General features: G+C 45.3%; 1 protein-coding gene across 4 annotated transcripts in view; it reads left to right on the plus strand.

Moving 5' to 3' along the window:
* ttn.1 (titin, tandem duplicate 1) overlaps positions 1-20,943 on the plus strand; it is a 215,722-nt gene that overhangs the window by 168,024 nt on the left and 26,755 nt on the right. For all 4 annotated transcript variants that reach the window (XM_079253959.1, XM_079253960.1, XM_079253961.1 and 1 more), the window contains 10 exons: positions 30-320; positions 404-691; positions 792-1,074; positions 1,181-1,488; positions 1,579-1,683; positions 1,778-1,975; positions 2,065-2,361; positions 2,480-3,067; positions 3,166-3,468; positions 3,615-20,927. In XM_079253959.1, the coding sequence (XP_079110085.1) occupies positions 30-320; positions 404-691; positions 792-1,074; positions 1,181-1,488; positions 1,579-1,683; positions 1,778-1,975; positions 2,065-2,361; positions 2,480-3,067; positions 3,166-3,468; positions 3,615-20,927 (19,974 nt within the window). The remainder of the gene's footprint in view (positions 1-29; positions 321-403; positions 692-791; positions 1,075-1,180; positions 1,489-1,578; positions 1,684-1,777; positions 1,976-2,064; positions 2,362-2,479; positions 3,068-3,165; positions 3,469-3,614; positions 20,928-20,943) is intronic.

Here is a 20,943-nt window from a genome sequence, read left to right on the forward strand (position 1 = left end):
TGACTGGACACATTTCTGTATGTTTTCAGACACTCCTGGACCACCAGTAAACCTGATGGTGAAAGAGACATCTAAGGACAGTGCTTCCATCCTCTGGGATGCTCCTCTGATTGATGGTGGCTTTGAAGTTACCCACTACATTGTGGAGAAGCGTGACACTGAGAGAAAGGTCTGGTCAGTTGTGTCAAACAACTGCAACAAGACATCATTTAAAGTTCCAGACCTGGATGCTGGACGGTCCTACTGCTTCAGAGTGTCAGCCGTGAACCAGCTTGGTACTGGAGAGTGTTGTGAGACAGCCGACTCAGTAAGAGCCACAGGTGAGTTGATGAAGACAGATTGCTTTTAATGTGTTTGGATTCTCATGAATCTTACACACTCAAATTATTTTGACTTTCTGCAGAGGAGCCGGGGCCAGTCATGGACTTCAAGACCCTGCTGGTAACCAAGGACTCTTGCACTCTAAGCTGGAAGAAACCCCTTACTGATGGTGGTAGTCGCATCACCTGCTATGTGCTGGAGGTTCTCAATGGAGAAGATAAATACAAAGAGCTCATGAGATCCAAAAATATGCAGTATAGTGCTAAAGACCTGGTGGAGGGCAGAGAGTACACCTACCGTGTCAAAGCTGTAAATGACTCTGGAGAGAGCTCTGCCAAAGAGCTGACAGTGGTTGCTAAGGACCAGATCAGTAAGTCTACAAGTTTATGGAGCTTCCATTTAAAGAATTTGTACAACAAGCATGCAATGTTTAAAGAGGAGTGGTAAAATATATTGCCTTCTGTTCAAAGTTCATCCTACCTGTGACTTGAGGGAGTTGCCCAACATGTGCTACATTGCCAAAGAGGGCAGCACTGTCCGTCTGAAGATCCCCATCATTGGCAAACCTACTCCCAAGGTCTCCTGGAAGAAGGGAGACGATGAGGACCTGACAGACACTGGTCGTGTGTGTGCAGAGTCATCAGCTGTAAACACCACCCTCCTGATTAGAGACTGCCAGAGGACCGATGCTTCTAAATACACCATCACTTTGAGAAACAGTGCTGGCAGCAAGGAGTCTACAATCTTCATCAGGTCAGGTTTATGCAGCATGGTTTGCCGGATAGCATTCATATCTATACAGCATCGGCTATATAGAAATAAAAGCAAAGGTAAAAATGTTTCCTCTGTCTCCTCATAGGGTGGTTGGTAAACCTGGAATCCCAGCTGGATCAATCAAGTTTAAGGATGTGACTGCGGATGGTGCAACGCTGAAGTGGGGTGTTCCTAAGGATGATGGTGGTTCAGAGATTACCAACTACATCCTAGAAAAGAGGGACTCTATCACCAACATGTGGGTGACAGTGTCGTCCACTGTGGAGACAAATAGCATGAGGGTGACTGGTCTCCATGAGGGCACAGAATATATATTTAGAGTCTGTGCTGAGAACAAGTATGGCGTTGGAGAAGGACTGAAGTCTGAGCCCATCATAGCCAAACATCCATTCAGTAAGTACTTGTTATGTGTTTATGTTAATACCTGGTTTACTCTCGACTTTTTCTGTCTTTCTAACTATGATTCTTACTGTTCTTCTTTAGATGTTCCCGACGCACCTGCTCCTCCTCAGATCATGAGCATGCGCCATGATTCTGCATACTTGGCTTGGTCTGATCCCAGGAAGACTGGAGGATCTCCCATTACAGGTGTTAACATGTTTTATCTACAGCATTTTCCTTTCCAGTGTATCTGACGTGAACTCACTGTGGACTCGTTTCACTCTCCTGATGCAACTTTCAGGTTACCACGTAGAGTTCAAAGAGAGAAGTAGTATGTTGTGGAAGAGGGCCAGTCCAACTGCCTTGAGGATGAAGGAGCACAAGGTAACTGGGCTGACTGAAGGGCTGGAGTATGAGTTCAGAGTAATGGCTGTCAACTTGGCTGGCATCGGCAGGCCGAGTGCTCCCACCGATCCACAGGTGGCCTTGGATCCCATTGGTGAGTTCAAAGGCTCAGAGCGGCTGTGAGTATAGAACTCTAAAGGTTATGCAACAGTTTTATGTTATGATTTATACCTGTGTCAATAGATGCACCTGGTAAACCGGATGTAATCAGCATCACCAGAAGCAGCGTGACCCTTAAGTGGACTGAGCCTCAGTTCGATGGTGGTCACAGACTGACTGGCTTCATTGTTGAGAAACGAGACCTGCCCTCAAAGATCTGGGTGAAAGCCAACAATGTGAATGTTGTGGAACCTGCCTTCACTGTTGCTGATCTGCAAGAGGGATGCAAGTATGAGTTCAGGATCAGGGCAAAGAATGCTGCTGGTGCCCTCAGCCCCCCGTCCGAGCAAACAGATACCATTATCTGCAGAGATGAATATGGTGAGATGAAGATGTGTTGATGTATATATTGTCCCAATTTTTTGTAAGACAATATAACTCAAAGGTAGAAACTGGGATGCTATATGAAAGGTTTAATATATTCTCTTTTCCCCAACAGCTGCACCAACTATTATTATTGATGCTCAGGTGATGGAGGGTCTTACTGTCCGGGCTGGTGACACTATTGTCATCACTGCCACCAGTATTTTAGGCAAACCTGCACCTACCTCGTGCTGGTCAAAGGGAGGGAAGTACTTCAAACCCTCTGACGTTGTTCACATTGAAACCACTGCAACGTCCTCAACTCTGTCTGTAAAATATGCAGGCAGAAAGGACTCTGGAGAGTACATCATCACTGCCAGCAACCCATTTGGTGTGAAAGAAGAAACTGTCAAGGTCAAAGTTCTAGATGTTCCTAGTGCTCCAGGGCCCATTGGATGCAGTGGCATTTCATCAGAGAAGGTGACTCTCACGTGGACTGCCCCTACTGAGGATGGAGGCTCCCCTATCAAATACTACACTCTGGAGAAAAGAGAAACAAGCCGTCTGCTCTGGACAGTCTTGGAGGAGAAGGTCATAGATTGTCACTATGTAGCCCACAAACTCATCCAGGGAAATGAATACTTCTTCAGAGTCTCTGCTGTTAACCAGTATGGTGCCAGTGAGCCATCACACTCTGAAGCCGTCAAGATGGTTGATAGATTTGGTGCGTACAGCTGATACCTTCCATTTATCTATTAATCTGTCTATTTCTTTTTGTTCTCAAGTGCACCTGGAAGAATTTTTTTTATTTTTTGTCTGCAGGTCCACCTGGCCCACCATCTAAACCAGAGGTGGAGAAAGTTGATGGACATTCAGTAACTGTAACCTGGAGAAGACCAACTGAGGATGGAGGAAGTGACATCATTGGTTATTGTGTTGAGAAGAAGGAAAAGAAGGGTATGCGATGGATACGGGCATCCAAGAAATCCATCGCTGAACTCAGCTATGAGGTTACGGGTCTCACTACCGGTGTGGAGTACGAGTTCAGAGTACTTGCCGAGAATGTTGCTGGTTTTGGGGACCCAAGTGAACCATCTATGCCTGTCAAAACTATAGTTGTTGCCTGTAAGTGAAAATAATCATTAAAATATGCAGATTAGCAATATCTAACATGAATATGATTTTACATATAAAGATACTTCCAAAAGTTGTTAAGACAAAGCTGTGTTTAGTTTAAGGGACATTTACCATTCCTTTCTCTTGTCTACTAGACGTTCCAGGACCTCCAGTGAATCCAAGAGTTACAGACACAACCAAGACCACTGCTACTCTGAACTGGGGAAAGCCTCTGGATAATGGCGGACTTGAAGTCACTAGTTATGTGATTGAGCACAAAAAGGAGGGAACAGAAGAGTGGGTTAAGGATACCCTGTCATCTCCACTGAGGATCACAGAGTTTGTCGTTCCCGGGTTGGTAACTGGCGCTAAGTATCACTTCAGGATCAGTGCTGTAAATGCTAAGGGAGCAGGTGAACCTGCTGAAACTCAAGGACTGGTTGAGATTGTGGAACATGCAACTGAACCTGACTTGGAGTTGGATGTTGAGCTGAGAAGAACCCTTGTTGTTAGGGCTGGTTGCTCCATTCGGCTCTTTGTGCCAATCAAGGGTCGGCCATCACCTACAGCTACTTGGACCAAAGAGGGTGGTGCTGTCCCACGTGCAGTCATTGACAGCACAGAGTCATTCACAATGCTGCTCATCCCTGAGAGTTCAAGGGTTGATGCTGGAAAATATGAGCTTACCCTTGAAAACCCAGCTGGAAAGAAGACTGCAGACATCCACGTGAGAGTTCTGGATTCACCTGGACCTCCACTCAACCTAAAACCTATTAAGATTGATAAGGAAAGTATTACACTTCAGTGGGAGATGCCTCTCATTGATGGGGGAGCCAAGATCACAAACTACATCATTGAGAAGAGGGAATCAACACGCAAGGCGTTTGCTACTGCTGTTACAAAATGTCCAGCTACATCAGTCAGAATTGGTGAGCTGAGTGAAGGTTGTGAGTACTACTTCAGAGTATCTGCTGAGAACGAATATGGAATTGGTGAAGCAGTAGAAACTGCTGATCCAGTTCGTGCATCCCAGGCCCCAACTCCTCCAGAGAGCATCATTCCCACTGATATTACAAAGAACTCTGTGAGTCTGGGTTGGACCAAACCCAAGCATGATGGTGGAAGCAGAATTACAGGATACGTGCTGGAGGCTCAGAAGAAGGGAACTGATCAGTGGGCCCATGTCACAACAGTCAAGACCATGGACTTCACAGTGAAGAATCTTAATGAGAGTGAGGAGTATATTTTCCGTGTCATGGCCGTCAACCATTCAGGTAGAAGTGTTCCACGTGAGAGCAAATCTATCACTGTCAGGGATTCCACTTCTCTCCCTGAATTTGACCTGCGTGGCATTTGTCAGAAGACTATTATTGCCAAGACAGGAGAAGACATCAGGGTTGAAATTCCCGTTATGGGACGTCCTAGACCAACAATCTCTTGGCAGAAGGATGGAGCAGCCCTGAAGCTCACACAGAGAACCAATGTAGAAACTACTGCTGCTACAGTTATTCTCAGTATCAATGAATGCATCAGAGGTGACAGCGGCATGTATACCATGACAGGAAAGAACATTGTTGGGTCTGTATCAGACAACATCATTGTCAAGATACATGATATACCAGGGCCACCCAAAGGTCCAGTTAAGGTAGTGGAAATATCTCGTACTTACTGCGTCTTTTCATGGGAAACTCCTGAGAATGATGGGGGTGTTCCTATTAATAACTACGTGGTTGAGATTAGAGACACCACTACACAAACATGGACCGAGCTGTCTGCCACCGTCATACGCACAATGTTCAAAGCAATTCGTTTATCGACTGGATCAGAGTACCAATTCAGAATAAAGGCAAAAAATAGATATGGTGCTGGACCTCCCATCACCTCAGAGGCAGTGGTGGCCGCCTATCCATTCAAAGCACCTGGACCACCTGGTACTCCGAGCGTTGTTGCTTTTACCAAGGACTCGATAACAATTGGCTGGAATGAGCCTGTGAATGATGGTGGAAATGAAGTCATTGGTTATCATGTTGAGAGGAAAGAAAGAAGCAGCATTGTGTGGCATAGGATCAGCAAAGGAATGGTAAAAGGAAATATCTTTAAGTCCACAGGACTTGAAGATGGAGTTGCATATGAGTTTCGTGTCATTGCTGAAAACATGGCTGGAATCGGCAAACCCAGCAAGGCTTCAGAAGCAATACTTGCTTTGGACCCTGTAGACCCACCAGGCCAGCCTGTGCCGATATTTGTTAATAAGAATGTCATCACTATCCAGTGGACGAAGCCTGAGTATGATGGTGGCTTCAAAATTACTGGCTACACAGTGGAGAAGAGAGAGCTGCCTACTGGTCGCTGGATCAGAGCTAACTTCACCAATATCATCGAAACAACATTCACTGTCAGTGGACTGACTCAGGACGTCTCTTATGAGTTCCGTGTCATAGCCAGAAACTCAGCAGGTGCAGTGAGCATGCCCTCTGACCCTTCAGACCCAATTACCTGCAAAGATGACATTGTTGAACCACGCATTATGGTAGATGCAATCTATAAGGATGTTGTTCTGCTAAAGGCCGGAGAGTCCTTTAAACTTGATGCTGATATTGCTGGTCAACCAACCCCATCAATGGTTTGGACCAAGAATGGAAAGGAAATTGAGAACACCATGAAACTGGAGATTAGGTTCACTGAACTGACAACTACCGTGACCAACAAGGATTCCATCAGATCAGATGGTGGAGAATTTGTTTTGACTGCTACAAACATTGGTGGATTTGCAAAGCACATCTTTAATGTCAAGGTGCTTGACAGACCTGGGCCACCAGTTGGACCTCTTAAAGTGTCTGATGTAACATCTGACAACTGTGTCCTTGTGTGGGCTCCACCAGCAGATGATGGAGGTGCCAAGATTGAAGGATACGTGATTGAGAAACGTGAATCCAGCAGACTGCTTTGGACCAGTGTGGCTTCAGACCTGCAAGTTACTAAACACAAAGTGACCAAACTTCTCAAAGGAAATGAATATATCTTCAGAGTTATGGCAGTGAACAAATATGGAATTGGTGAGGCTCTTGAATCAGAACCCACGATTGCAGACAATCCATACATTATTCCAGATCCTCCAGAGAATCCTGAGGTGACAGCTATCACTAAAGATTCAATGGTTCTCATGTGGCAAGCACCAAAGAGTGATGGTGGAACTCCTATTACCAACTACAATATTGAAAGGAAAGACAGAATCGGCCTTCGTTGGGTCAAATGCAACAAGAGGAAGGTGAAAGATCTACAGTTCAAGGCTACAGGCCTTGTTCCTGGACATGAATATGAATTCAGAATAACTGCAGTGAATGCTGCAGGAGTGAGTGCACCTAGTGTTTCGAGTCCATTCTACAAGGCCAGTGATGCATTGTACCAGCCAGGTGCTCCATGCAACCCCAGAATCTTAGACACAACCAAGTCATCAATTACTATTGCCTGGAACAAACCTGTATATGATGGTGGCTCTGAAATCACTGGCTACATTGTGGAGACATGTATCCCATCTGAAAAGGAGGAAGAGGAAGAGTGGACCATTGTAACACCCAAGGAAGGTCTCCTTGCAACCTCTTTTACTATTATCAATCTGAAAGAGAATCAGGAGTACAAGATAAATATCTCTGCCATTAACAGTGAAGGAATTGGAGAGGCAGCATCTGTACCAGGAAATCCCAAAGCAGAGGACAGACTCCTCCCACCTGAGCTTGATTTGGATGCCGAACTTCGTAAAGTGGTCAGTCTTCGAGCTTGCTGTTCTCTCAGACTGTTTGTGCCTATCAGAGGCAGGCCAGCTCCTCAAGCTAAATGGACAAAGGGAGATGGGGAGCCTGTAGAGAGGGCAACCATTGACAGCACAACATCATACACATCTCTAGTAATTGAAAATGTTAACAGATTTGACAGCGGAAAATATAATCTCACTGTTGAAAATAGCTCTGGCTCTAAGACAGTCACAGTCCAAGTCAGGGTTCTTGATACACCAAGTGCTCCACAAAATCTAAAGATTACTGCTGTCACAAATGAAGCTGTCACTCTAATGTGGGATCCACCTGTGAACGATGGTGGAGTCAAGATAAAGAACTACATAGTAGAGAAGCGTGAGTCTACAAGGAAAGCATATGCCACAGTTAATGCTAACTGCCATAATACCACCTTTACAGTTGACCAGCTCCTAGAGGGATGTAACTATTACTTCAGAGTTTTAGCTGAAAATGAATATGGCATTGGCTTACCAATTGAGACTAATGAATCAGTTAAAGTCTCAGAGAAACCACAGCCACCTGGTAAAATCACTCTTAGGGATGTTACTAAAAACAGTGTGACACTCTGTTGGGAGAAGCCAGAACATGATGGTGGCAGCAGAGTGGGGTGCTATGTTGTTGAGATCCAGCCTAAGGGTGTTGATAAGTGGACCCAGGCTGCTATTGTAAAAGAAACAGAAGCTACTATAAGTGGGTTAAATGCAGGTGAAGAGTACATGTTCCGTGTGGCTGCAAGAAATGAGAAGGGAACCAGTGACCCTCGTCAACTTGGTGTCCCAGTGATAGTGAAAGATCTTGTGATTGCACCTGTTGCTAAGATTTTGTTCAACACATTCAGTGTTTTGGCTGGAGAAGATCTGACAGTGGATATTCCATTTGTTGCACGTCCCAAAGCAGCCGTCTCTTGGGTGAAAGACAGTCAGCCTTTGAAGAGAACTACCAGGGTTAACTTTGGTGCAACAGAAACCATGTTGAACCTCAGCATTAAAGAAGCTACTAAAGAAGATGTTGGACACTATGTTATTACTCTTACTAATACGGCAGGAGAGACAACAGCAAATATTGGTATAGTTGTTCTTGATAAACCTGGCCAGCCAAGTGGTCCAGTGAAAGTGGAGGAGGTAACTTCTGACAGTGTAACTATCTCCTGGAGTCCACCAGAGTATGATGGTGGTTGCACCATCAAACACTACATTGTGGAAAAGAGAGACACATCTACCACTAACTGGATGGTGGTGTCTGCCAACTTAGCAAGAACCAAAATTAAGGCTGGCAGGTTGAAGACTGGTTCTGAGTATCAGTTTAGAATCACAGCTGAAAACAGGTATGGAAAGGGTCCAACCCTTCTATCAGAATGCATTGTGGCTCAGTACCCATACAAGCTCCCGGGACCCCCAGGAACACCATCCATTGCAGCCTGCACCAAGGACACTATGGTTGTAGCCTGGAATGAACCTGTGAATGATGGTGGAAGTGCTATCCTGGGCTACCATCTTGAACGCAAAGAGAGAAACAGCATCCTATGGGTCAAATTGAACAAGTCTCTCATCACTGACCAAACCTTCAAGACCACCGGTCTGGAACCAGGAATGGAGTATGAATTCAGAGTTTATGCTGAAAACATTGTTGGACAAGGCAAAGTAAGTAAAATATCTGAAGGGCATATTGCTAGAGATCCCTGTGATCCTCCTGGTACCCCAGAGGCAACAAAGATCAGTAAGGACTCCGTTACTATTGTCTGGACCAAGCCTGAATATGATGGTGGTGCAAAGGTGACTGGCTACATTGTGGAGAAAAAGGAGCTTCCTGAGGGACGTTGGCTGAAGGCAAACTTCACTAATGTCATTGAGACAGAATATGTTGCAACTGGACTTGTGGAAGGCAATCAGTACGAGTTCCGTGTCATTGCTAGAAATTCTGCTGGTGTTTTCAGTCTCCCCTCCTACAGCACTGGTCCTATAACTGCAAAGGATGAGATTGAACCACCACGCATCAGCATTGACCCAGAGTACACACAGACTGTTGTGGTTAATGCCGGAGACAACTTCAAAATTGATGCAGATGTTCATGGCAAACCATTGCCCTCTATCTATTGGATGAAAGGAGAGCAGGAACTGGGCAACACTATTCATAGAGAGATCAAGAATACACCCACCAAAGCTTTTATATCTGTGAAAGAAGCTAAACTCTCAGATGGAGGTCAGTATATTCTGCTGCTGAAAAATCCAGGAGGAGAAAAGGCTGTACAAGTCAGTGTGGTGGTCTTGGATAAACCTGGAGAACCCCAAGGACCTCTGGTAGTTACAGGAATAACCAAAGAGAGCTGCAGCCTTGCCTGGAAGCCACCGCTACAAGATGGTGGTAGCAACATCTCTCACTACATCGTTGAGAGGAGAGAGACGAGCAGACTAGTCTGGACTGTTGTTGACCCAAAAGTGAAAAATACTTGTCTGAAAGTTACCAAGCTTTTGGAAAAAGATGAATACATCTTCAGAGTCCATGCTGTCAACCAATTTGGAGTTGGTGCATCATTAGACTCTGCTCCTGTGATAATAAAGGATCCATATTTGCCACCTGGATCACCCAAGAGTGTGGACGTCTCAACCATAAAAAAGGATTCAATGGTGCTGAGCTGGGAAGCTCCTTCTGAAGATGGTGGCAGTCCTATTACTGGATACGTAATTGAGAAGCATGACAAAGAAGGTGTAAGATGGACTAGATGCAACAGGCAAACAGTGACTGATTTGACATTCAAAGTCACTGGACTCCTGGAAAGCCATATTTACGAATTCAGAGTTGCTGCTGAGAATGCTATTGGTGTTGGAGAGCCAAGCACACCAACCCTGTTCTGCAAAGCTCTTGATCCAATCTTCAAGCCTGGTCCACCACACAACCCAAAAGTTACTGACACAACAAAAACATCAGTATTCTTGTCATGGGGAAAGCCTGTATGTGATGGAGGCTGTGAGATTCAGGGGTACATTGTAGAGTGCTGCATTGCCACAGAACCAGCAGTACCAGCTGAAGCCACTGATGCAGAAGGAGCAGCTGCACCTGCTGAGGACTGGAAAATGTGCACACCACCAACAGGCATAAAAGCAAACAAATTTGAAGTTGGAGCCCTGAAAGAAAACCAGGCATACAAGTTTAGAGTGTGTGCTATCAACAAGGTGGGAGTTGGTGAGCATTCTGATGTCTCTGGAGCTATTATTGTGCAGGATAGGACAGAGGAGCCAGACCTAGACATTGACCCAGAGCTGAGAAAGATTGTAAGCATTAAAGCTGGAACTTCACTTAGACTGTTTATCCCCATCAAAGGAAGACCCACTCCTACGATCAAGTGGGACAAAGATGAAGGTGCCCTTAAAGAGACTGCTCAGGTTGAGACAACCAGCAGTTATACATCACTTGTAATTGATAAGATGAGCAGATATGATAGTGGAAAATACAATGTCACCGCAGTGAACTCAAGTGGAACCAGGTCAGCATTTGTTGTCATCCGCGTACTTGACACACCTAGCGCTCCTGCTAATCTTAAAGTGAAGGAAGTTACAAACCAGTCAGTAACGCTGGCATGGGAACCACCTATGTTGGATGGTGGATCCAAGATCAAGAACTATATTATTGAAAAGAGAGAAAGCACACGTAAAACATTTGCATCTGTTGTAACAAACTGTCATGCCCTTACATGGAAGATTGACTCACTCCAGGAGGGGTGCAGTTACTACTTCCGAGTCCTTGCTGAGAATGCTTATGGTGTTGGCCTTCCTGCAGCAACAGCTGACCCTCTTAAGGTTTCAGAGGTGCCCCAGTCTCCAAAGAAATTGAGTGTTACAGATCAGACCAAAACAAGCATCTCTTTGGCATGGGAGAGGCCAGAGTATGATGGTGGCAGCAGAGTTGTACAGTATCTGCTTGAAGTGCAGCTGAAGGGCCAGGAAAAATGGTCTGGTGTAAATACATTTAAGACAATGGAGACTTCCGTTTCCAACCTAAACCCAGGACAAGAGTACTTGTTCAGAATTACAGCAATTAATGATAAGGGAAAGAGTGACCCCAAAGTTCTTGCCGGACCAGTGATGACCAAGGACCTGGTCTTTGAGCCTGATGTCCGTCCAGCATTCAGCAGTTACAGCGTTCATGTAGGAAAGGACATGAACATTGACATTCCCATCTTTGGACGCCCAAAACCAACAGTTTCATGGACTAAAGATGGAGCTCTTTTGAAATTTACCACCAGAGTCACTATTGCCAATACACCAACACATACAACACTAAGTATCAAGGAAGCAGCAGGTGAGGATGGCGGCATGTATAGCATTAATGCTGCTAACTCAGCTGGCAAGAAGGAAACAACAATTGAAATCATTGTGCTTGACAAACCTGGTCCTCCATCTGGTCCTGTGAGATTTGATGAAATCACAACACAGAGTGTCACTTTTTCATGGGACCCACCAAAACACAATGGTGGATGCCAAATTTCAAACTACATTGTTCAAAAGAGAGATACTACCACAACAACATGGGAAAATGTGAGGATCAACTGTGCCAGAACAAGCCTCAAAGTGACTAGACTGAAGACTGGAGCAGAGTACCAGTTTAGGATCATAGCCCAAAATCGCTATGGCAAGAGTCATGGTCTGGATTCATCAGCTGTACTTGCTCAGTACCCATACAAAGAGCCGGGACCTCCAGGCACACCCTTCATCGCTTCTCTCTCCAGGGACCACCAGGTTGTTGAGTGGCATGAGCCTGTGTCAGATGGAGGCAGTCCTGTTCTTGGCTACCATCTTGAACGAAAAGAGAGGAACAGCATTCTTTGGGTCAAGATCAACAAAACACTTATTCATGAAACTACTTTCAAGAGTTATCCCTTGGAGGAGGGTACAGAGTATGAATATCGGGTTTATGCAGAAAATATTGTTGGCATTGGCAGGAGCAGTAAAGTCTCGGAAGGTTGTGTTGCCCGTGATCCATGTGATCCTCCTGGCACACCAGAGGCAACCCATGTGACCAAAGACACTATTGTCATTCAGTGGACTAAACCAGAATATGACGGTGGCAGTAATATCACAGGCTACATAATAGAAAAGCGTGATCTGCCAGAAGGCAGATGGGTAAGGGCAAACTTCACCAATGTGATCGAGACCCAGTTTACTGTCACTGGTCTGACTGAAAATGCCCAGTATGACTTCAGAGTCATTGCTAAAAATGCTGTGGGCACAGTCAGCAAGCCATCATACAACAGTGGACCAATCACTGCAAGTGATAAGGTAGAGCCACCCAAATTCTCCATTGATCCTGCGTTTACCAAGACAGTTATCATCAATGCCGGAGAAACATTCAAATTGGATGCAGATGTCCGTGGCAAGCCACTGCCTACAATCCAGTGGTTCAAAGATGAAAAGCCAGTTGAGAATACACTTAGACTACTGATCAAAAACACAGAAAATCATGCCATGATTGTAATAAAGGACTCTGTAAGAATCGATGGCGGAACTTACACACTCCTGCTGACAAATGAAGCTGGCAGTGAAATGATACCTTTCAAAGTTGTCGTCCTGGATAAGCCTAGCCAATGTGAAGGGCCTCTCCATGTCACTGGAATAGCTGAAGATAGATGCACACTGGCATGGCGTGCCCCTCTACATGACGGAAGCAGTCCTATTACCCATTACATCATTGAAAGAAGAGAGACAAGTCGATTAGCTTGGACTGTTGTTTCTAACAGTTGTGACACAACATGCTACAAAGTCACCAAGTTACTGGAAGGCAATGAGTACATGTTCCGTGTCATGGCAGTTAACAATTACGGTGTCAGTGAGCCACTGGAGTCTGGTCCAATGATTATGAGGACTCCATTTATTCCACCTGGTTCACCTCACATTGAGGATGTGACCAACATTGCTCATGATGGCATGACCATCACTTGGTCTGCTCCTGAGAGTAATGGAGGCAGTGGGATTACCAGTTATGTAATTGAAAAGAAGGATAGAGCTGGAATTAAATGGACAAGATGCAATAGACAAAAAGTCACTGATCTCTCCTTTAGGGTTACAGGGCTTACCGCAGGCCATGAATATGAATTCAGAGTGGCTGCTGAAAACATAGTTGGAGTGGGCGAGCCAAGCCTTCCCAGTTCATATTATAGGGCCAGTGATCCCAAGTACAAACCTGGTCCCCCAGCATATGTCAATGTCACTGACTCTACAAAAACATCAATCACAGTTTCATGGGGAAAGCCTCTGTCTGATGGTGGCTCTGCCATCCAAGGTTACATTGTTGAAGTATGTAAGGCTGAAGAGGAGAAATGGAACATGGTTACTCCCCCTACTGGCCTGCGTGTCAACAAATATGAAATCACAAAACTAAATGAGGGTCAGGAGTACAAGATTCAGGTGTGTGCTCTGAACAAAATGGGACTTGGTGAACCAGCGGCAATCTCTGGAACTGCTAAGCCAGAAGAAAGGGTGGACCCACCACAGATCCATCTAGACTCAGAGCTGAGAAAGGGCATAACTGTGAAGGCTGGTGGATCTGTTAGAATCCATGTCCCATTCAAAGGCAGGCCATTACCCGAGATTCAATGGACAAAGGATGAGGGAGAACTAACTGAAAAAGCTATGGTGGAGAAGGCTGTCAACTTCACACAGCTGACCATTGACTCGTGTGATAGGAATGATTCTGGAAAATACAGCCTGAGTCTGACCAACAGCAGTGGCTCTGTTTCTGAAATAGTTTCTGTAAAGGTCCTGGATACACCTGGGGCCCCACAGAAACTTGTGATTAAAGATATTAAGAAAGATTCTGTCACTCTAGTTTGGGAAGCCCCACTGATTGATGGAGGGTCCAAAATCAAGAATTATGTTATTGATAAGCGTGAATCAACCAGAAAAGCGTATGCAAATGTTTCCACAAAATGCTCCAAAACCACATTCAAAGTTGAAAACTTGATTGAAGGTGCTATGTATTACTTCAGAGTTATGGCTGAGAATGAATATGGAGTTGGCCAGGCTACAGAAACAAAAACAGCTTCCAAGGCCTCTGAGGTACCACTACCAGTTGGAAAGGTTTTTCTTACTGATGTTACTAAAACCACTGCCACCCTGTCATGGGAGAAACCAGAGCATGATGGCGGCAGTAGAATTGGTGGCTACCTGATAGAGATGCTCCCTAAGGGTACAGACAAATGGGGAGTTGCAACAAATACAAAGACATGCGAGGGAACTGTCACAGGCCTCACAGCAGGAACAGAATACCAATTACGTATTATTGCTTACAATGAAAAGGGAAAAAGTGAGCCAAAGGCACTTGCTGCACCAGTGATAGCCAGTGACATGACCATGGAACCAAGCATTAAGATGCAATTTAACACTTACAGTGTGTTTGCTGGAAAAGATCTAAAGTTAGAGTTCCCTGTGATAGGTAGGCCCAAACCTCAAGTCACCTGGATGAAGGATGGACAGGCTTTGAAGGTGACATCCAGAATCAATGTACATAACACTCCATCAACAACTGGAATTCAAATTACTGAGGCATGCAAAGACGACTTTGGAAAATACTCCATTACTGCAACAAGTAAAGTGGGCACTGTCACTGAAGATGTAACGGTCATCATTCTTGACAAACCTGGTCCACCAAAAGGTCCAGTTAAAGTTGTTGAAGTGAGTAACACTTTTGTCCACCTTTCCTGGGAGCCACCAGAGTACACTGGTGGATGCCAAGTAAAGAACTACATAGTGGAGAAGAGGGATACCACTACCACCACATGGCAAACAGTTACTGCACAGCTAGCTAGAACAGCTTTCAAGGTAACCAAGCTGAAGACTGGTGCAGAATACCAGTTTAGGATCATAGCTGAAAACCGGTATGGCAAGGGCATATCACTGGACTCCAAAGCCATTGTGGTGCAATATCCATTCAAGCCACCAGGGCCTCCAGGAACACCATATGTCAAATCTGCAACTAAGGAAATGATGATTATTGAATGGAATGAGCCAGTCAATGATGGTGGAAGTTCAGTCATCGGTTATCATCTGGAAAGCAAGGAGAGAAGTAGCATCCTGTGGAACAAACTGAACAAGACACTTATCACTGATACCCAGTTCAAGATCTGCAATCTTGAGGAGGGTGTTGGGTATGAATTCCGAGTCTATGCAGAAAATATTGTTGGCATTGGCAGATGCAGCAAAGTGTCCGAATCTTTTGTTGCTCGTGACCCTTGCGATCCTCCTGGTGCTCCTGAAGCTGTATTGATTTCTAAGAATCTAATAAAGATTCAGTGGACCAAGCCTCAGTATGATGGTGGCAGCAAAGTGAATGGATATATTGTGGAAAGGAAAGACCTTTCTTCCCCTGATGGGCGCTGGGTAAGAGCTAACTTTACCAATATAATTGAGACTGAGTATGTCATCACCGGCCTCACAGAGAATGAGCAGTACGAATTCAGAGTTATTGCAAGAAATGCTGCTGGAGTCTTCAGTGAACCATCTGACAGCTCTGGGTTGATCACTGCTACTGATGAAATAGAACCACCAAAGGCTTCGATGGATCCCAAATACAAGGATGTCATTGTAATCAATGCTGGAGAGAGTTTACTTCTTGATGCAGACATTTATGGAAAACCAATTCCCGATGTTTTCTGGCTGAAAGAAGGCAAGGAAATTGAAAAAGCCTTGCGCATTGAAGTGAAAACCACACAGAAATGTGCAGCCATCACCATCAAGGATGTCACTAAACTTGATGCTGGCCACTACGAACTTGTTCTAAAAAACCTTGGTGGTACAAAAGCTTTTCCCATTACTGTTAAAGTTCTTGATAAACCAGGCCCACCCACTGGTCCCCTTAAGGTGACTGGGGTCATGGCTGACAGGTGCATCCTTGCCTGGGCTGAGCCAGCTCTGGATGGTGGAGCCAATATCAGTCACTACGTTTTGGAAAAGAGAGAGACGAGTAGGTTGTCCTGGACAGTAGTTGCACCAAATGTAAACAATCTTTACCACAAAGTGATGAATTTACTCCCAGCAAACGAATATATTTTCAGAGTCAGGGCAGTTAACAAATATGGCACAGGTGATTATCTCGAGAGCGAACCTATCATTGCATGGAATCCTTACAAGCCACCTAGTCCTCCTGGAACTCCAGAAGCAAGTCAGATCACAAAGGACTCTATGGTTCTGTCGTGGACTGCTCCAGAAAACACAGGGGGAGCTGAAATCCAAGGTTACCATCTTGAAAAACGTGACAAGGACAGTGTAAGGTGGACAAAATGCAACAGACAAAAACTGGCTGACACCCACTTCAAGGTCACAGGCCTGATGACAGATCACTTCTATGAGTTCCGTGTTGCTGCTGAGAATGAGGCTGGCATTGGAGACCTTAGCGAATTGTCCCTGTTCTACAGAGCATGTGATGCCACAACACCACCTGGACCACCACACCACCCCAAGGTGACAGATTTGACCAAGTCCTCTGTGTCTCTGTCCTGGGGTAAACCTGCCTTTGATGGCGGAGCCTACATAAAGGGATACATAGTGGAAATGAGGGAGTACGCACCAGTGCCTGAACTGACACTGGAAACAGAAGTAGCACCAGCAGTAGAAGCACCTGTTGAAAAAGAATGGACCATGTGCACTCCATCCACTGGCATTCAAGCCACTAAACTCACTATTCCAGATCTGAAGGAGGGTGGTGAGTACCAATTCCGTGTCTGTGCTATTAATTCAGAGGGAGTAGGGGAGGTTGCCAATGTCCATGGTACAGTGGTTACTTCTGACAGGGCAGAAGCACCAGAGATGGAGCTGGATGCTGAACTTAGAAAGGTGGTATCAGTTCGTGCAGGTGGAACACTGCGTCTTTTTGTTACTGTTAGAGGAAGACCTGAACCTGCTGTGAAATGGGAGAAGATTGAGGGTACTCTAACAGAGCGTGCAGCAATTGACAATACTGGTTCATACACCATGCTTGTCATTGACAATGTTAACCGGTTCGACAGTGGCAAATATTCACTAACACTTGAGAACAGCAGTGGAACAAAATCTGCAGTTATTACTGTGAGAATTCTGGACACTCCAAGTGCTCCACAAAACTTTGCTGTGAAGGAGCTCAAGAAGGATTCAGTGACTCTTAGCTGGGATGCTCCTCTCACTGATGGTGGTGCAAAAATAACCAACTACATTGTAGAGAAGAGAGAGTCTGTCAGGAAAGCTTACACTACTGTGACTAGCAACTGCACAGCCAACATCTTCAAGATTGAAGACCTCCCTGAGGGTGGAATGTTCTACTTCAGAGTCTGTGCTGTCAATGCATATGGCCAAGGACAGATGGTTGAAACCAAAGAAATTAAGGTATCTGAGGTACCTCTGGCACCAAACAAGGTTACTCTGGTAGATTTGACAAAGACCAGTGTGTCACTGTCTTGGGACAAACCTGCTCATGATGGTGGAAGCAAAGTGATGTGCTACAATGTGGAATTTAAGCCTAAGAGTGGGGACAAATGGGGTACAGCATGTACAGTCAAAGTGCCAGAAGCCACTATTCCCAACTTGACTCCTAATGAAGCTTATTTGTTCAGAGTTGTTGCAATCAATGAGAAGGGAAAGAGTGAACCAAAGGATCTTGGCTTACCTGTGGTTGCAAAAGATGTGGCAATTGAACCATCAATAAATTTGCTGTTTAACACATACAGTGTGAAGGCTGGAGATGACCTCACACTGGAAGTCCCTGTAAGAGGTAGACCAAAGCCTGTTGTGTCCTGGAAGAAGGATGGCCTTCCTTTAAAGCAAACATCATCAGTGACCATCCTGAACACTGCAACTTCATCCAAAATTGTCATCAAAGAGGCAAGCAGAGACCATGTTGGCAAGTATGAAATCACCCTGGCTAACACTGCAGGGACTGTCACAGCAGATATTGGAGTTGTTGTCCTTGACAAACCCAGTCCACCAAAAGGAATTAAGGTAGATGCTGTGACCTCAGATAGCATTACATTGTCATGGTCCCCACCAGAATATGATGGTGGTTGCTCCATCAGCAACTACATTGTGGAAAAGAGAGACACAAACACACAGGAGTGGCAGATGGTGGCAAGTAATGTTGCCAGAACATCTTTCAAAGCTGGACGACTGACGCATGGAGCAGAGTACCAGTTCCGCATCTATGCAGTTAATCGTTATGGAAAGAGTACCTATCTGGATTCACCTGGAATCACTGCTCAGTATAACTTCAAACAGCCTGGACCTCCCTCTACACCTATAGTTAAACTAGCCACCAAGTCTTACATGTTGGTGACTTGGAATGAGCCAGTCAATGATGGTGGCAGTCCTGTTTTGGGGTATCATCTTGAGAGGAAGGAGCGTTCTAGCATTCTCTGGACAAAGATGAACAGAGGGATGATCAAAAACACAGAATACAAAGTCAATGGTATTGAAGAGGGAATGATGTATGAATATCGAGTCTATGCTGAGAATATTGCTGGTATTGGTAAATGCAGTAAAGCCTGTGAAGCTGTTGCAGCCAGAGATCCATGTGATCCTCCAGGCACACCTGTGGTCATGGCTGTTACAAGATCATCTGTCTCCTTGTCTTGGGATAAACCAGAGTATGATGGTGGAGCCAAGGTTTCTGGCTACATTATTGAACGTAGAGACCTTCCTGAAGGACGATGGACAAGGTGTAACTTCACCAATGTACCTGAGACCTACTATGATGTGACTGGTCTCACAGAGAACAGCCAGTATGATTTCCGAGTGATTGCAAAGAATGCAGCTGGACTGTTCAGTATACCATCAGATAACACTGGCCCTATCACTGCCAAGGATGATGTAGATCCACCACGCATCATGATGGATGTCAAGTTCAGAGAGTTAGTTTCTGTAAAAGCAGGGGAAACACTAAAGATTAATGCCGACCTTGTGGGACGTCCAGCCCCGGTCATCTCCTGGACAAAAGATGGCAAGGAAATTGAGCTGAGAGCCAGGATCCAGATTATTTCCACAGATACAAGCACCTCTGTTATTGTAAAAGACTGCATCAGAAGAGATTCGGGGCAGTACGTCCTGACTCTACAGAATATTGCTGGAACAGTCACCATGCCTATAAACTGTGTGATTCTGGACAAACCAGGGCCATCAGCAGGGCCTCTTCAGATCACTGGCCTCACAGCTGAAGAGTGCACCCTGTCATGGGGTCCTCCTCCAGAGGTGGGAGGTGCTGCAATTACACATTACATGGTTGAAAAGCGTGAGACCAGCCGCTTGGCATGGACATTGGTTAAGGGGGATGTTATGAAAACTTACTTCAAGGTCACAGGCCTGCTAAAGGGCAATGAGTACATCTTCAGGGTTCTAGCTGTCAACAAACATGGAGTTGGCGAAGCTCTGGAGAGTGATACGGTAAAGGTTACAGATCCATATACTTTCGCCTCTGCTCCAGCTAGTGTTGATGTAACTTATATAACTGGAGATTCAATGACCCTAACTTGGTGTAAGCCAGCCAGTGATGGAGGCAGTCCCATATCTGGATATGTGATTGAGCGCCGTGAGAAGACAGGCATGCGCTGGGTCAGGGTGAACAGAGATCTAGTTGTTGAGTGTACCGCCGTAGTGACAAAACTTCGCAAGGACTGTGAGTACGACTTCAGGGTCTTTGCTGAAAATGCAGCTGGTCTGAGTCCTCCCAGTGAACCATCTGCAACATTCAGGGCACTAGATCCTCTGGTTGTTCCTTCTCGCCCAACCAAACCAAAGATAATCACTTCAACCAAGGGCAGTGTCTCCATTGTCTGGAAACCACCAACAAATGATGGTGGTGCTCCCATCTTGGGATACAGTGTAGAATACAGAGACTTCATTCACAAACCAGAGCCAGAGGTTGAGGAAGACGAGGAAGAATTTGAGGAGGAGGAGGAGGAGGAAGAAATTGAAGAATCACCTGAAGAGCTAGCAAGATGGGTTGAAGCTATTTCTCTAACAAAAAGTTTGGAATTCACCATCACTGGATTAAAAGCAGACACAGAATATGAATTCTGTGTGAAGGCAATAAATAAAGTTGGCAGCAGTGCACGCAGCCCATATTCAGATCCAGCTGCAGCAATGGACAGAACTGCAGAGCCGTCATTTGATGTGGACATTGATATGCGTAAGGTGCTTGTTGTAAAGAGTGGAACAGCATTTACGCTAAATGTACCATTCAAGGGAAAACCTGCGCCAACTGCTGAATGGACCAGGGAGGGTGTCGATCTAAAAGTCAGAGGAACAGTTGAGTCAACAGAATCCAGCACCTCACTGACTCTTGAGAAATCAACGAGAAATGACTCAGGAGAGTACAGTGTTACAATTGAATCACCATTGGGCAAAGCAACTTTGGCAATGACGGTGAAAGTGTTAGATTCTCCTGGACCTCCAGTCAATGTTAAAGTTTCAGCAGTGACTAGGGATTCTGCAACCCTCACATGGGAGGCCCCAGAGAATGATGGTGGTGATGCAGTAAAAGCCTACCACGTTGAGAAACGTGAGGCCAGTAAGAAGGCCTGGGTATCTGTGACCAGCAACTGCCATGCTCTAACTTACAAAGTGGAGGACTTACAGGAAGGAGCCATCTATTACTTTAGGGTTATTGGAGAAAATGAATATGGTCTGGGCGTACCTCAGGAGGCCAAGGCTGGAACAAAGATTACAGGTAATGCATGAACTGA

This window comes from Telmatherina bonti (genome assembly GCF_933228915.1).
Source record: "Telmatherina bonti genome assembly, chromosome: 15".
Classification (NCBI taxonomy): domain Eukaryota; kingdom Metazoa; phylum Chordata; class Actinopteri; order Atheriniformes; family Telmatherinidae; genus Telmatherina; species Telmatherina bonti.